At 32.3% G+C, this 18,532-nt stretch overlaps 2 protein-coding genes, 1 non-coding gene and 1 pseudogene across 3 annotated transcripts; 2 read left to right on the plus strand and 2 right to left on the minus strand.

The window, feature by feature from the left end:
• Window positions 1–6,641: 6,641 nt before the first annotated feature.
• Window positions 6,642–9,867, plus strand: LOC114187650 (uncharacterized; annotated as a pseudogene).
• Window positions 9,868–11,427: 1,560 nt separating this feature from the next.
• Window positions 11,428–12,024, minus strand: LOC114177478 (uncharacterized). Its single transcript, XM_028062848.2, has one exon. The coding sequence runs from the start codon at window positions 11,951–11,953 to the stop codon at window positions 11,708–11,710; it is 246 nt and encodes an 81-aa protein (XP_027918649.1). The 5' UTR covers window positions 11,954–12,024; the 3' UTR covers window positions 11,428–11,707.
• A 3,329-nt stretch (window positions 12,025–15,353) lies between these two features.
• On the minus strand, window positions 15,354–17,954 carry LOC114162284 (uncharacterized). Its single transcript, XM_028046117.2, has 2 exons — window positions 17,170–17,954; window positions 15,354–15,795 (listed from the first exon to the last, which is right to left on the minus strand). Exon 1 carries the CDS (start codon window positions 17,822–17,824, stop codon window positions 17,171–17,173), a length of 654 nt encoding a protein of 217 aa, XP_027901918.1. The 5' UTR covers window positions 17,825–17,954; the 3' UTR covers window positions 15,354–15,795; window position 17,170.
• A 136-nt stretch (window positions 17,955–18,090) lies between these two features.
• On the plus strand, window positions 18,091–18,172 carry TRNAS-GCU (transfer RNA serine (anticodon GCU)). The gene has a single exon. It is a non-coding gene; the product is annotated as a tRNA-Ser (tRNA).
• Window positions 18,173–18,532: the final 360 nt, after the last annotated feature.

Below are 18,532 nucleotides of genomic sequence, written 5' to 3' on the forward strand. Positions count from 1 at the left end.
TGATTGTAGTTGTATCTACTTCACATGGATTTTCCTCCTTCCACATTCCTCATGTCTCTCTTGGAATTCTAATAATGAACTTTCCCTTAATTTTAGGAACTACCATTTGTCTTTCGCTAATATTTGGGAACCACCATGTGCATAGGTTAAGTAGGAGTTAACTAAGTGCTAAACATATAATTAGTTGAGTTAAAATTTAGCTTAAATGGTCTTATGTTTACATTTGGGTTTCTAGTTCTAGACTCATTTGAGTTGCCTTTCCATCTTCTAGGTCGTGGCATTATCTATATAAATGAGCTTAAGCATATGTTAATCACTCTGGCAGAATATATGAAATGATTTTGTGAGATACATATTTGTGAGTCTTAAGATAGTTCTTTTCTTGTTAGGGTTCTTATCTTGAAAAGCTTTTTCAAGTAGTGAACCTTCTCGCACTTATCCTTTAAGAATCATTGTGAACATTTTGGTTGAATAAGTGAATATGACTTGTTATTTGATAATAAGATTGAAATAGTAGGTAGAATCATAAAACTTTTAAGATGATATACTTCGAATAACTGATTAGCACGAGAATGAAATTATTTTATTGTGTTTCACTTTATTTTCCTAAAGTAAAAAATACACAAGAACATAAAACAGGCTTATTTAGCCAAAAATAATAATTTAGTCTTGCCTGTAAAAATACAGAATAATACCAAATTATGTATACCAAGAAATTTATTTTTCAAAACGATAAAAAAAAAAAAACATTGTAAATTTCTTCTAAGCTAGTTGATCGGTCAGTTTAATTCTTAAAATTACTAAAATTAATAATCATGTTTGGCTTGTTGCAATTCTAGGTACAGTTATTTTTTCTATATACATTTTTATGTACAAATTAAAATATAGTAATATGAACATTTTGTAATTCCAATAACTGAATAACCTATGCTGATAGTTTCTGAATTAATCTACCTTATTAATTATTACTTGAAAGAAACAATTTCCAACCCGTTGGCGTTATGCTAAGTGTGGCTCTAAATGGAATATCTTAATGTTTTAAAATTAGTTCAGAATGGAATATCTCTTTTCATGTTTTTTACGCATCGATCTGAACTTTTCAAATATAATCATCACAACTTTAAAAACTTTGGATAAGGTAGTTATTGAGAGAACTTTTGGTTGAAAGAGAGCCAAAGGGTTAGCTTTATGTCCATTCTACATTTAGATAAGTTTTCCCCTCAAGATCATTATGAGAAAAAATTACATTAAATATAGTTTATACATATATTAATATTAACTTATTAAATATACATTATTTTGAGTCCAACAATTTTATCAAATTACTGGCGTAAACACAGACGCTATTGCGTCGTATGTACATATTTTTTTAATATGCATGATATTATATTAATAATGGATGATATTGTAATGTTATTAAGTTAATGAACAAAATAAAATTATATTTATAGAAAATAAAGTGAAATGTATGGAGAAAATATGAGAAAATAACGGTTGATGAATAAGAGAAAAAGAAAGAAGGAGATAAGTAAATAGTTTTATAAAAACTTGTAAAAATAACCGTTAATTTTTAAAAATTTAACAAATAATTATATTGTTAAGGATAAAGTTGGAATTATGAAATGTGGATACAAAAGAGGGAATCCTCTTTATATATAGTTATAGATAACTTGTAAGATGGGAATATATATATATATATATATATATATATATATATATATATATATATATATATATATATATATATATATATGTTTTTATAAATTTTTCTTTATTTACAAACTTTTAGATCTTTCTAAAACAAAAATGCTCGAAGTTGCGAGAACCTAGAAAATAGTTTAGAATGAGTAAGTGTTTAAAATAATCCAACTCGATTATTTTATTTTTAAAATACTTAAATATAAATAGAAAATCTAAAAACGAGTTTCATTAGTCATAAGCACTGTATCTCTCTAGAAACTATTTCTTAGTTCTCTTTGCCTTCTCTCTAAAATGTTGACTTCTGCATTCATCTATTCAACGATCAAAGACTGCTAGGGGATCCCTGAGGTGCGCTCTGAACTTCTGTCCAATCAATTTCTCCAACAGAGTCAGTTCATTTTCTACTTTTAACTCTGGTCTAATTGAAATCCTTGTGCATGTGAGAATTCTTCTCACGCATGAGTCATTTGAGTTATCTTTATGATTCTTTATTAGTTAGTGATTCTGATCATATCCCCTAATCATGTTATTGTAGTTTTTAGAGTGAATTATGATATCTGCTAAGTTTAGAGGGGGTTGATACTCGAGCTTAGTCTTCTGCACTGTTTCACAGGTAAGGGAAGCTAGACTATGTTCTAAGATTTGGAAATGTATTGTTTATTTTGGTTCCTATTGCATGTTACTTTCATTGAATTAATGAGTGTATTGGTTTGAATTGAATTTTGGTTGGTGTTAATTTGGATTTATGGTTTTGCATGTTGTGAGCATGTGAGAATCTGTTGTTTTTGCCCAAGCGAGTGGGTCTCACCTAAGTGAAGATAGCAGAAAAATCATCTCTGATATATGTTTGAATTCTCGCCCAGGTGAGAATGTATCGCTTGAGCGAGAGAACTTCTGTCGTTGGGCGAGTCTTTACTTGCTGGACGATTTAAGTGATTATTTTCCTCTAGAGCTCCAGGGAGTTAGTGGCTGGGCGAGCATGTGTTTCTTGCTTAAGCGAGATATTATGGAATTTGAGCGAGAATAGTAGTATTTGTTGGATATTGTTTAACTTTGAAGTTGATATTTACTTAATTGTGTTTGATTGATAGGCATTTAAATATGAGATTGAGAAGTGTTAACACTAATTCAAGGATAATTAAATGTAATTTGTGGTAATGCATGCATTGAAGTAGGGATTGTCTTGGAAGTTATCTTGACGCTCCAATAACCATTCAAATTCTCAATTAGAGAGGAATGTGGTATGTGGTGAGAGGAGGAAGAGGTCCTAGCCTACGGGTTTTTCCTTGACCAAAGGTGTTAATGGACTAACCTTGTATGTGATAGAATTTTCACTCTTAATATGTCGCTCTATAGAACATGAGATGTCATTACAAGTGCAAAATTGTATGGATCTGACCTCAATACATGTATCTGAATTAGTTGAGTCATAGTTTATATATATATATATATATATATATATATATATATATATATATATATATGCTGGTTTGTAGTTGAATCATGTCAATATTTTATTGATTTAGATAATTCTTTACAAAGTTATTAGCTTATCCTTCTTTTGTCATTGTTGTGTTTTTGGTGTCTATTTTCCTTTTGCAATGATCACTTGTTTGGTGTGAATAGTTAAGGATTCTGCAGCTGGATCAGTACAAGGAGGAAGAGGGAATGTTGTCGAGTAGAGTTTTGGAGGTCTAATGTTTGTGTAAAATTGTATAGCAGTTTATTTACTTTTGTGAGATTATTGTAATATATTGTTTATATGCTTAGGTTATATATTGTGAATTATCAAATATGAAATATTTTGTTTGATGGTTTAGATTGTTAAATAAAATGTTACAAAAGTTCTTCATTTCACATATTTAGATGCTCACATTCTATTTCGATTAAAAAAAACAAATACTTATCGTGTATATTGATTATGAGTTTGGTTATTTTTCACCATATATTAATTTGTAAGGATTGAGTGAGTATATATGTTGTACTTACACCATTGTTATTTTATTAATAATAAATTAATAGTAACATCACACATATCAAGTATAGTAAACATTTTTTAGTTTTAGTAGTCTTATGTTTCTATTTTTGACATATAATTACATTAAATTATGCTTATTTCAATATCTGTTCTTGTAAACTCAAATAAGCATTAAGCGAAGAATAATTATAACCTTTCAAATTAACATCACCTCGGAATTGAATCAAACACAAAAGTGATAAACCTATAAAGAATATGACATTAATATAAAAGATATTTTTTTATGTTGTATAATTAGAACTAATTACAACAAGCAAGAGTCCAACGTAATTTTAGGAGAGAAAAATAAGAACAATGACAAAAGAAAATAGAGTTTATGTTGAACATAAATTTACGTTGGCGAGTGTAACATCCTGGTTGGATATTATTAATTTTAATAAAAAGAAATCAATACTGAAATACAAATCACATTTATTATAACATCCTTCCCAAAAACGAGGGAAAATAAAAACCTTTATTAAATGAATTCATCTAAAACCATAAGTTCCAGTAATCATTATAAGTCCATAAACCAATCGAAATATTGTTTACAAAATATCCAAAATCCATAAAACAATAAAACTCTGTAAAAGCTTTCCCTTGCTAACTCCTTTCTGGCTTTATGCCTCACTAGCACCACCTGCAACATCATCTGCTCCCGTGTAACGAATTACACGATCATCGCCAAACACAAGCATATAGGGTGAGCTAACAAATAAACATATAGAAAATTCAAATATATATGCATACACTCATAAAAGGAACTCTATCCTTTGATTCCATACCACATGACCACCACCATGGTATCCATGCTCTACCTCTTTAGATGATAACCTTCAGATATCCTTTGCTGCCACCATCTACAAGCCACAACTTATAGAAACACGTGAGGGAATATCATGCTACGGATCACACTTCGCAACACCAGGTGGAGTTCCCAATACGAACCACAATTCGTACTCTCGACACAAGATTAGCACATCATTGGCCACAACCTGTGATTGATCAATCAAGTGGACACCCTCTGTACAAGTCAAACTCGGACACTCACACCGGTACACTCACCACTCTGAGCCACAACTCAATGAGTGCTTATGTTCATCCTCCATCCCGTGCCATAACTCAAGGGATGTCATTCCGAGCCACAACTTAAGGAATGCCATGTGTTTACCCTCGATCCCGAACCACAACTCAATGGATACCATTTCAAGCCACAACTCAAGGAATACACCAGCCAATCAATCTTTAAGGTATCATCCAAACCATGCACATCCAATTCACACAATCCCCTATGCTTGCATTATCGCTTGGCGCTGCTCTTGAGCCGCCAAGCAAAAGCCAATTGCAGACCGCCTGGTGGAAACCCCTTGCCGCTAGGCGCCACTCGCCTTTGAAGTCTCTGGTCCTGCAGTCTCATTTGTCTCGCGAATTCGCATCTTCTATCTTTGCATCAATGGAAACAAACAGATCGTAAGTGCAAAGTGATCATACTCTTCATTGAACTTAAAAATTGAGTCCATCATTCTTGTCATTAACCTTGTTGATGACTCCGCTTCACTAGTGAATGTGGAAATAATGTCATATTATGTATGGAGACTTCTAACCTAGCTCTTTCCCACTATAAAAATTGTCTTAATCATTGACAAACTATTATCGACGATACGAATTTGTTGATAAACTTAAATTTATTGATATATGTTTTTGATGAATTTCACAATGTACTTTACCGATGAATATTTTCGTTACTAAAAAATCCATTGGTAATATCTGTCAGAAATATTCATCGGTAAATTACAATTTTTATACAAACAAATATTTTTGTCGGTAACTTATCAATACAATTATCTATCAGTAACTTATTATTATAATTATTGATGATATTTTTTTGACACTAAATTTTTCGAAAATTTAGGTGGCAAATTTTCCACTCAATCTAATGGATTTTTTTTACATATTAAAGGGAGATGAGTTAGGAGAAGAGGAGTAGTAGAAGAGAACGAGAAGGACGAGGTGGAGAAGGAGGAGGAGGAGAAAGAGATGGAGGCTTTGTTGTGAGTTATCAGTGGCTTAGTTGTCATGCGAGGGTTGCTCGGTTGTGACACATTGGTGGCTCAATGATGAGGCGATAGCGGATGGGAGTTTAGGCGATGGCTAGGGATGACAACGGGTCGGGTTGGGCACAGATAGTGCCTACCCGCAAGAAAAATATCCACCCGCTACCTGCCTGTTTACCCGTTGGGTACCCGCTTAAAAAAATACTCACGAATTTTTTTAAAACCCGCACGTACCCATGGATACCTACATACCCGCGAATATTTAAAAAAATGTATATATATATATATATATTACTTTTTTTAAATAAAATTTAAAAAAATATAAATTAAATTAAATTTTAATTTTAATTAAAGTTAACCTAATAAAATATTAATTTAATATTAATTTTAATTAAATTTAACTTAATAAAATATAAATTAAATTTTAATTTTAATTTTTTGCGGGAAACTGGTACTTGCGAGCACAGAAAGTATGATACCCGCACCCGACTCGTTTATAAACGAGTATTAAAATCCCTACTACTCGCTACCTATAGGTAATAAATAACCGCGGGTACTAACTATCCACCATAGATTTTATCCACAGATACTCGCGAACACGGGTATTTTTGTCATCCCTAGCGATGGCGCACTAGTGACGTAGAGGTACGCTAGTAATGCAGAGACATGGGTGACGCGGAGGCGCGACTATGGTTGTCATAGTTAGAAAAGGAGACAAAGGAGAAGGAGGTGAAGGAAGTGGAAAAGGAAGCGAAAGAGAAATAGGAGGACGAGAAGGAAGAGAAAGAGGATGAGCTAGAGGTGGTAGTGGTGGCGCGATGGCAACAATGACCCTATGAGAAGGAGAAGAAGAGGACAGGAGGGAAAAGATGAAGGAAAAGAAAGGGAAAGAGAAGAAGAAGAGGAGGAGGGGGGAGAAGGAGACCAATGTATTTTACCAGTGGATGTTACTATGGCCAGAATTTGTTGGTAATTACCGATGGATATTTTTCGACAGACACTTATCGATGGATTCTTGGTCGTCAATACCGACGAATTTTTCCATTCGTTAACATTTATCGATGACCACTTTATCGACATACTTTTTGTTGTCAGTTTCATGATTTATCGATAGATTTTTGTTATTATTGACAGATTATGCACGTTGGTACTATGTGGTTTCCTTGTTCAAAACAACCATTGTTTCAATCTGAATAGAAAAATAGAGATATAGAACATTTATCTTAATGACACACTTAGACTCATATCTACTCCAAGATAAGATAATCGAAAAAAAAAGTGTCCACAACTACAACACACTCACAACCACCGATTCAAAACCACTCATCCAGGGAACATCGATTCCTAAAGAATCAGAGGCAAGTCATAAAATATACTTCTTTTATAATATCTCTTTTTAGTGTTATTTAATCTCTCTTCACAGTGGCGGAGTATTATGAGTGCAGGGGGTGCCTTGGCACCCCCAAAAATTTTGAAATTTTTTTTTTACGTTAGATATTTTGATTTTTTTATTATAGATTTTTTGGAATTGTTTTACGTTAGATATTTTGATTTTTTTTATTATAGATATTAGGTATTTTGATTTTATTTTGTTATAAATATTAAATCAAATATTTTATTTCTTTTATAAACATAATAATTAATACTAATAAATAATAAAATATAAAATCAAATATAATAAAAATAAAGATTAAAAAGATTTATCAAGATATTTTTTATTATTTGTTTTCATTATAGATTGTGTTTTTCATAAATTGTTCTCATATTTCATTCTCATTTGTTTTCTTTTGTTTCTGAAAAGAAAAAGATCTATTCTTTTTTCTCTTATTTCTCCTTTATTCTCTTCCATCCTCGAGGAAGAAAAGAAGAAGGTAATTCTTTCGTCTCACTTGATAGTGAAATATTAATTCAATAATTTATTTAATGAGCCACTTTTATATGTTTATGCCTTGAATTTCTTACAAGAGAGATTTCAATCTAGTTGGTTTAAAATGTTTCCTTCTTGGCTAGAGTATTCCCCGGCTAATGATGGAGCTTATTGTTTGGCATGTTATCTATTTAGTTCAAAGCCATATGGTCGTTTTGGATCAGATGTGTTTACTAAACAAGGTTTTAGATCATGGAGAAAGGTTAATGCGGGAAAAAGATGTGCATTTCTCAACCACATTGGAGATAGTCCTTGCTCATCGCATAACAGTGCAATGAAAGCTTGTGAAGACTTGTTGAATCAATCTATGCACATTAATAACATTATAAATATTCAAAGTTCAGAACAAGTCTGCAAGAATCGTTTACGGCTCAAAACCTCTATTGACACAATTCGTTGGCTCGCATTTCAAGCTTGTGCATTTAGAGGCCACAAGGAAACACCAGAGTCAAGTAATAGAGGTAACTTTCTTGAAATGATTAAACTTCTAGCATCATATAATGATAAAGTGGCACAAGTTGTGTTAGAAAATGCTCCGTATAATGCTAAGTATACTTCTCATCATATTCAGAAAGAAATCTTGCACATTTTCTCTAGAAAAGTAAGAAGTCACATTCGAGAAGAAATTGGAGATTCTAAATTTTGCATAATTGTTGATGAAGCACGTGATGAATCTAAAAAAGAGCAAATGGATATTGTTTTGAGATTCGTATATAAGGATGGTAATATAAAAGAACAATTTTTTGATATTGTGCATGTTAAGGATACAACGACCGCCACTCTAAAAAAAGAATTGAGTGTCGTTCTCTCTAGGCATAATCTTGATGTTTCCAATATCCACGATCAAGGGTATGATGGTGCTAGTAATATGAGGGGAGAATGGAATGGGTTGCAAGCATTATTTCTCAATGATAATCCTTATGCTTATTATGTGCATTGTTTTGCTCATAGACTACAACTTGCTTTGGTGGCTGCTTCAAGAGAGGTCATTCCAGTTCATCAATTTTTTTCAAATTTGGCTTTTATTGTAAATGTTGTGTTCCTCTAGTAAACATCATGATGAGTTACAAGCTATTGAATTAGATGAAATAACTCAATTGTTAGAAATGGGTGAACTTGAAACTGGTAAAGGAAAAAATCAAATTGGCACTTTAAAACGAGTTGGTGATACTCGTTGGAGCTCGCATTTTTATTCCATTTGTAGTATGATGAAGCTATATAATGCATCTTGTCTGGTTCTTCAAAAAATTATTGTTGATGGATCAACTTATTCTCAAAGGGGTGATGCTGATGTTGCATTGAATATGTTGTCTTCATTTGAGTTCATATTAATTTTACACATGATGAAAGAGATTATGGGAATTACTGATGGTCTTTGCCAAGCTTTACAGAAACAATCTCAGGATATATTGAATGCTATGCAATTGGTTTGTTCTACTAAAATTTTGATTCAAAAGTTGAGGGAGGATGGCTGGCAAAATCTATTGAAAGGTGTGGTATTCTTTTGTGAACAACATGACATTGATATTCCTGATTTTAATTCTACTTATGTTGCACGTCATGGTCGTTCTCGACATCAAAAAGATCATGTCACTATGGAACATCATTTTAGGGTGAATATATTTCTTGTTACAGTGGACAAGCAGTTGCAAGAATTAAATGACAGGTTTAGTGAGCAAACAATGGAACTTTTAACTCTAAGCAATGATTTAGTTCCTAAGGATGCTTATAAAGCTTTTAACATTGAGGATATATGCACTCTTGTGAACAAATATTATCCTTTAGATTTTAGTGAGCAAGAGAAGATTAGTTTAAAATTTCAACTTCAACATTTTATTATTGATGCTCCTAACCATCCAGATTTGAAGAATTTATCAACCATGCTTGAATTATGCCAATCTTTGGCAAGAACATGAAAGTCAAGGACATTCTACTTGATTGATCGTTTAATTCGTCTTATTTTAACTCTTCCTGTCTCTACAGCTACAACAGAAAGATCATTTTCTGCAATGAAGATTATCAAAACAAGATTGTGGAATAAATTGGAAGATGAATTTCTTGCCGACAATATGATTATTTACATTGAAAAAGAAATAGCTAAAAATTTTAGTTCTGATTCAATTATTGATGAGTTCAGGGATCTGAAGGAACGAAGGGCAATCTTTTAGATATTTGTGATTTCTTTTTTAGTTATCGTTATACTAAGTTATGTATTTATTTTTATTGTGTTAGTGACAATAATGAAATGTATAAATTTTGGATGTATTATTTGGGCTCCCTAACAATGTTGGTTAAAATCCGCCACTGTCTCTTCAAGTGAATCCTATTGTTATTTTAGAGATGTTTTAATCAAGAGGAATTTGATGTGGAAATCATAGTAATGGTGGGTAGAATATTGGAAATTACTTTTCAACATTGATGCATAAAATAACTTATTTCTTTTATTTTTTAACTTCTAACCATCCTAATGTTAATGACTTCAATCAATTCGGCATCGTAATGTTAATGACTTCTATCAATTTAGGTTGCATTGCTAGTCTTACAATTGCCTATCGTGACCCATTAAGACATGTAGATACGTACTAAAACTTGTCTTATCCATATAATGCTTTCTTGTTTGTTGAAAAATGCACTGCCAGTGCTACTGGGAATAGTTAATGAAATCAAGGGATTAATTAATGTAGAATATAAATATGTTTAAGAGATAAAGAGACCAGAGAGAAGAAAAAATAAATTGAGGTAAATGTTGGAAAAAAAAAAAGGAAATATCTATATTAGTTCTTCATAGTAACAAACATATTTTATAGCTTTATGTATTGTTTCCTTCATTATACCTTGAACTTATATGAAATCAAGATTGGGTCAAACTATATAGTAAACACCAATCACAACTCACAAAGTCTAGTGCCCAAATTACATGTACCAACCACCAAAAACAACCTCCAAAACTTTCACAAACACACAAACACCCTTGCAAGAGAAGAAAATGAAACAAAGATAGCTAAGTTGTAAAAGTGAGGAAGAAGAAGAAGAAACACAATTTCTTAATATAAACAAATTTATGTCATATTCAATACAAAACTATGTCGGATTAGTTATATACGAGTTCAACATAAATATTGAATTTTGTGTCAAATCCCAAAGCTTCCTTTTTAAAAGAAAATACACGTTACAAAAATGTTATCACATATTTTGTCATCCGTTTTTTTTTTTTTTAATGGACGTGGTAAGCTACCTTTACACTATTATGATAACAAACTAATCAATGGTATTCGATTTAGATTCTCTTAAATAGAGGTACAAGAAGCAAGTCCAGAAACAAAAATTAATTAATCCAACCAACACACTGCCAAATGCTTCTGTTATGAATAAAAATAAGTGTCATCTTTTCTACTTGCAATTGCGTATTCTAACAAGCATGCATATACGACGAATGTGGGTCCTTCTCTAAACTTGGTCCTCACTCCTCAATTTAAATGTACAAGTGTTTGACTATACAACATGTTTCACATAGTTTATAAATATTTTTATTGTAATATACTCAAATTAATTTTAAGAACAAAATTAGGATAATGTACTAAATACTATCCGAATACGGTGGTTTCAATAATGTCAGAACATTAGTATTTAGAAAAGTCTAAATCACTCATATCCCATAATTAACCATAAATGCAGCTTATGTTAATACGTTAAGAAGTAAATGAATATCAACATTATGCACTCACAAATTCACAAATATAGTACAAAATTCATCATAAATAAATGAATGAACAAAAGAATTCAACACCTATACAACCAACAATTTTAGACCCTTTGACCAATAGCATAGCCTTAACACACTAAGAAACACAGATAATTTACAAACAACTTGGTCTAGTTTAAGGTTTCAAAATTACAGTGACAAGACATGGTTCTGGGGTTTCTGAACCTTAATCAGGCCACCCACAACCTAAATTGTCTCAAACCTTCTGCAATTTGTAATCTTGAAACCTTAGAAATGACGATGAGTTAACTCTGAAGAGAGGGTGATTGAGGAGCCTTGGGGGAAGGAGAAGGTTCCCCTTCCGGTGGAAAATCAGAGATCAAAGCCAGCATCCGACGGATGCTGACAGATCGTGCAGGCCTGAAGCTGTGCGATCTCTTGATGTTCTTGGAGAAGATGTTTGATGAATTGGAAAGAATAAGGTACACCAAAGCTTGAACCAGTATGAACACACCAACCTTCATCAGCATGTCTCCTAAGATGCTGTCCATCGTTTGAGGTTGTTCTGTTCCAACACAAATAATGTAAATGGATATTGATGAATGAATTGTGGAGAGAAAGTGGCATGCATGGTTCCTTTTATAGCTGTTGATTGCGTGGAAGGAGTTTGGGACATTAATTTGGAAAAAGTAAAGTATGGAATACACCATGCAGTTTTGACCCAGTGTTTTCATCTAGAAATTGACGTGTACGAATACGTGTCGAGAGTGTAATGGCAATAAAGAATCATATTTCAAGGGAAAACCCAATGAAGGAGGAGCATTGCATGTTGACCCATTGGGAATAGGATAATTGAGCACGTTTTGGGAAAAAATATGTAAATCTGGTCAATTTGGTGGCACTGATCGAAGGTGCTGATTCATCGGTTCTATCTGATATGGTCGTGTTGTTGTAAGATAATAATTGTTTAATTGCTTTGTCTTACAAGCTAACGAAATTTCTCCTCACCTTGCTTTTAGCCATCGATTACGACACAGAGATTTTACTCTTGTGGGACACCATTCATGTTACTCCTCTATTTCTTTTATAGGTTTTTTTCCTATTTCATTCAATCATGGTTAAATCTCAAATTGTTATTAACCTAACAACTTTTTACCCACAGTAAAAATCAAATGTATAAATATTGTTTTTTTTTTTAAATATATTTGTACGCTTTTCTCTGTACTCTTTTTAGAAAAAAAGAATTGTAAGTCTTCTCTTACCCACCTTTTGTAATAATGACAAATACGTTTAATATGTCTTTGAGACAGTTTTAAAAAATAAATTATTTCAATGTTTATTTTATACGTATTACTACACTCTCTTTTACTAAATTAATTTTATATATATATATATATATATATATATATATATATTTAAATATAAGTTAGAAGTTTTATATAAATAAAAATAAAAAAGTTGAGTAATATGTAAATGAATTAAAACTCAAACATTAAACTTTAAAATTTTGTTAGGAATGGTGTTAGATATTTTATATACGTAACTCATATCTTAAAATTATCAATTTTCTCAATCTATTTTAGTAAAAACAAAAAAATAAAATAAAAACTCAATTTATAGTTTATGGTTTATCTTGTCCAGTTCAACTGTTAGAGTGTGTTGAGATAAATGGATAGGATAAGTATATCCTATTATAGTAGAAATTATAAAAGACAAATTGTGAAATATATATATATATATATATATATATATATATATATATATATATATATATATATATATTGCTAAAAATCTTGATAAAATATTTTATTAACGATCAATTTTAGTAATCAAAAGTTGTTAGTTACTATAGTGATTAATTTAAATATCAATTTATAAAATACAAAATTATTGATTCCTAAAATAGTCACTATTATAAATAAAAAATTATAATTGATCTCTAAATTGGTTTATAAAATTTAGCTATCAAGATTTTAACTACCAAAGAAATTTTGGTCACTAAACATTAGCTACCAAAGTTTTTGCTACTAAAGGAATTAATTTTTAAATTAATCTCTAATTAATTAGTGACCAATTGAACTACCAATTATAATTTTTTTATCTATATTAGTGACTATTTTAGTAACAAATAATTTTTTCTTTTATAAATTAATATTTAAATTGATCATTATATTGACTTACAACAATTAGTTACTAAAATTGGTTGTTAATGAGATATTTTTTGTAGTGTGAAAGTCTTATATTAAATATAAATGAAAAAATTAAATAATATAAAAAAAATTACAAACACTAAGTCTGAAGATTTTCTATTAAATGTGATGTAAGATTTTTTATATTGACAACTCATCGATGTATCAATTTCCTCCCATCTTTCCTAGAAAAAAAAATCAAAATGAATTCTGTGCAATATTTATAATTGAGTCTGAAGAAAATTTAATGGTAGAAGAAAGTTGTTTTTTTTTTTTTTTGTTGAAAATAATTGTGATAGCGTGAAATGGAACATGAGGAAGTGTTAATAACTTGACTTGCACCACACGGGTGGCGTCTGCTTGCGTTTCAATTCAAACAAGAAAAACAAAAGGTGTACGTACGTGTGTGTCTTACGATGATAAAGTTGGCAACTCTTTAAAGTCATATCTAGACCGTTTTGGGTGACTGCAAACGTTTCTTAGGAAGTATGATCGATGTGGGACATAGCTACATCACAAAATGCAACTCATCCAAAGCTTTATCTAATAATTGACAACCAATCCATCAATGACTGAATGCCAACAACAACCTTTCCTAGTTAAGCTCTTGAATCATTCCTCTTGTACAAACTTCTCACTAAGAAATTAAAAAAAAAAATTTTTTTATAAAATAAAGTTAATTCATACAAAATTTAAAGCATAAAAATTTAGAGAAATTATGTGACATGATTTCTACATGCAAACTAATTTTAGTTTGTGAAGAAACTCGTTTTATCTTTTTAAAATTATATTTTTTTATTGCTTTAAGAAAAAAATTGTCCAAACATTCTTATCCTCTGACTCGTGTGGGCTAAAGTTAATTTGTATAAAGCTTAAATTTTAAAAATTAGTTTTAATATATTCTGAGTTTTTAGTTTTTGTCCTAACAAATAAAATCTAATTTTTTTGGACTGATACTTTTATTTAAAGTCTCTTTGTTAAAAAAAAAATTACAAAACAATTACTTGATAGAAAAACTCAAATTTAAATTTAGTTAAACCATAAGATCGGTTATTCTGATATGATTCTTAGATCATCTTTTCTCACGAATCTTTGATGATGTTCTTTAGAACATCATAACATAAATAACATAAAATGTGAGACTTGAGACGAAATTCTATTATAACAGAGAAATTCAATTTGAATTTATGAGTCCTAAAATGCGATGAACACGATCAGTCATGAATCCCAGACATAGCAAGCTATGTTTTTGCAGTTGAACACTAAAATTAGTATTGTCACTGCAAGAAAAAGATATTGATAACAACACATACTATTTAACCTTAACAAAATAATAGTTTGCATAAGATAACCTAATATCATACCTGCTTATTTTAAAATATAACCATATACATCGTATTGTAGTTTTATACTTTTTCAGTTAGATGATTTATTCTACACATGATACTACGTTAAAAGACTAATTATCCAATTTTAATTCATACCATTAAAATTTGAAGTGAGCAAATTCTTCTCAGACCCTCTTCGCGTGAGCGATCAAGGCCAATGAGGTTGGAAAGCAAGAATCTTATTCATTTGTCTTTCTTCTGATGGAAAATTTAACGTTTACAACTTCTTACGTTTAAATAAAACTTTTACCAGCTCTAGGAAGCCCCAAATTCAATCACAATCATTTGGAAGATAGGAGGTTGATGTTTAGCTAAGTGTTGACGATGTAATCAACCAGCTACATTCGTTAATCAATCATAGATCAGAACACAACTTGCACACAACAACAAAATATGCTTTTTAAGGCTTTTCCATGGTACACAGCCACACTCAAATGATTCAATCCCTCAATAATCTCTTATTGTAACTACTGAAATATTGGCAGCAAAAAATATCATCTACTGTGAGGCCAAAACAGAAAACATGTTCAGTGGGAAGGATCCATCCACTGAACCAATTCATACATAACACAAATGAAAGCTAAATTTTACACGATATTTTATTGCCTAAAATGGAGGGGAAATTTGGCTTAAGGAAAGACAGTTCCTAGGACCAACAATTTATTGTATTTTTGGCTATAACACTACAACTAGCTAGTTGGAGATTCCCAAAAAAGGAGGGAAAGAAAAGAAGCAGCATAATCGTCGGTGCAGATTTACACTTGATAAGACGATCTATGTGATACAACTTCAACATTATTTTAATACACTATTTACCTGCAATCATATATCATAACAGCAGCACCATTAGTTTATAAGCAACAATTGAGTCTCTTTTCACAACAGAAGATATATGATCAAAGAAAATTGAGTGACAGAGACATCAGAGTAAGCTAATTATCCCATAAGGCATTATTAGTACTCATTGACTATCCTGCAGCAAACAGAAAATGGTTAAAGATGCTATACTTATTCTGAGTTTATTTAAGCTTACCTTTTAATGTAAGCATTTTTGTATGTTTTGAGAGAGTTTACGAAAATAACTTTTGATTTCTCGGTAACCTGTTCTTATCTTATTTCAAACTTTACAAGATAGCTTACCAAAAAAAACTAAATTGTAACTTCTAAGATAACATTTAACCGTATTTAAAATTTATTTGAATAAACTTCTCCATGGTACAATTAGAAGAAAAAGAAACATTGAAGGTTAAATGAATTAAGATGCATCTGGCTTTTATAGATTTTCATTTTGGCTCCTATTTGCTAAATTTCTCACTTGACACCTATAGGAACACTTACGAAAAAAAGAAAATAAGCAAAAGTGAAATAATTTTTATCAAATAATTTTTTTTTTCGTTCTTAATTTTTCCCTATAAATACTTACTGAAAAACTCATCCAAACATGATCATATTCAATGCCCCCAAACAAGATCAAATAATAGCTCAATTCATTTTAACATCTTTTACTCAACTAAAGAAACAATTTATTCATTAAGCTGTTAATAAAATGCTTAGATCCAATTCCATTCTAGCACATAAAGATAGAATCGCCTTTGTTCTGCTGACACTCCTCCCCTTCCCCAACTCAATTGGAGGGAGGAAAACCAGCTTCAGGGCAACTACAAACATCAAATTCATAACAGTATAGAGGCAAAACAAAACCACCAAAAATTTCCAGTTTCAGCAATCTTGAATTATGTAATATCCACTCAGTAATCATAACTCATTCCCTCCAACAAAATCAACCTTCAAATTTCAAGATCCCAGTTGAAAAACACAATTGGATTGGTCATCCATAACACTCTTACACACTTACAACACACATTAACCTAACCAAAATTCTATACTCTCTCCAATGGTCATCTCCAACAAAAATTGGAGTTTCAAATTCACAATTATCACAATATAATCCACACAATATATGTTTACATAAGGGTCTGTTTGGAGACTTTCTCCATAAGCAATTATACTGGAGAAGAGTAGGAAGAGAAATTGAATTTCCTTATATTTTTTTTCTGTAAGTTTCTTTCTATTTGCCGCTTCTAAAGTTGATTACAGAGAAGCTAGTTTACCAGAGCAGAATTGTAGTGTAATTTAGCATTAAGAAAAGTGATGCATCTAAGACAAAGAAAAGAAAAGACAGAGCACCACCTTATAGCAAAGGCGCTTGGGCACCTCGAGGTTCGCCAATTTGCGGGCGGTTCTCGTTCTCTTCGATGAGCGCGTGGCGCGAGGCAATGTGGCTGAGCGTGGTTCTCAGCCCGTAGAAATCCTCCTCCGTCAACTCCGTGAGTCTCGCAATCAGCTCCCTCCGGATCTCCGTCGCCACGCCGTCCCCCTCCTCTTCCTCCTCCGCCGCCGCCTCATCCTCTAGGCGGAGCCTGCACAACGGGCAAGATGCGTGGAGGTCGAGCCACGGCGTGATGCAGTCGGCGTGATAGAGGTGTTTGCAGGGCAACTGCTTGGCCTCGGCATCGAGGGCAATTTCGTCTTTGCAGACGGCGCAGAAAACGACGCCGTTGGGGTCGAGCGCGGAGAGGAGCGAGGGTGTGACGTTGACGGAGGGGAGAGGGCGGGGTTTGGCGGGGAGGGGCTTGGGGGAGAGGAGTAAGAGCGCGTCCTGGAAAACGACATCGAAGAGGGGCGATTCGGCGTCGTTTTGGGAGAAGGGAGAGTCCATGAGTTCGAGGAAGTGGGTGTGGCAGTGGGGACAGAGGAGAGGCGATGGAGGGAGCGTGAGGGACACGCTCATGTCGCATTCGTGGCACCAGTAGGTCTTCGCTTCGGGCTCCGCCGCCGTCGCCATCGGAGGAGAGGGTGGTGGTGGCGGTGGCGGAGGAATGAGGAGAGAAGCACTAATAATAATGAGTGTGAGGTGTTGAGTTGGGTGAGGAATTTAGAGAGAGAAAAAGGTAGGACCCGCACCGACTCTCCAATGGTTCGTTTCTCTATCGCTTTTTCCTTTTTTTGTTTCCTTTCGTTTGGTACCTTTCCTAATGCAATGCAACCTTTCAACCATATAGCACAGTAGTTAATTATAAATATATTTTATTGGGTTTCAGTTTCAACGACGTCGCTTTGGCCGAGTGGTTAAGGCGTGTGCCTGCTAAGTACATGGGGTTTCCCCGCGAGAGTTCGAATCTCTCAGGCGACGGTTAATTTTTTACTTTTTTTTTTCTTCAGTTTTTCATTTTAAGAAAATGTTTTAAACATTGGCTGCGAAGAAATGTCCATGTTTTGACCATTTTATTCACTGCATGTATTATGTTGCTTTAGATTCGCATAGTGTTAGGTTTGTATTATAATGTTTTGATGAGTATAAATATATTAATAATACAATCACATCCTAAGACAACTTTTAAAATTATAATAAAATCTGAAAAAAGAAAACTCAGATTTATATTTATGAAGTGTTAAATTTTAAAGACGGATTAGTCAACCCGTAGAATTTGATTAATTTATCCGATGAATTAAATTAAACCATGATTCGTGCAGCAACATAAATGCCAATAAA

The sequence above is a fragment of the Vigna unguiculata genome, chromosome 1 (genome assembly GCF_037176805.1).
Source record: "Vigna unguiculata cultivar grain cowpea cultivar isolate G323 ecotype 2 chromosome 1, ASM3717680v1, whole genome shotgun sequence".
NCBI classification, from domain to species: Eukaryota; Viridiplantae; Streptophyta; class Magnoliopsida; order Fabales; family Fabaceae; genus Vigna; species Vigna unguiculata.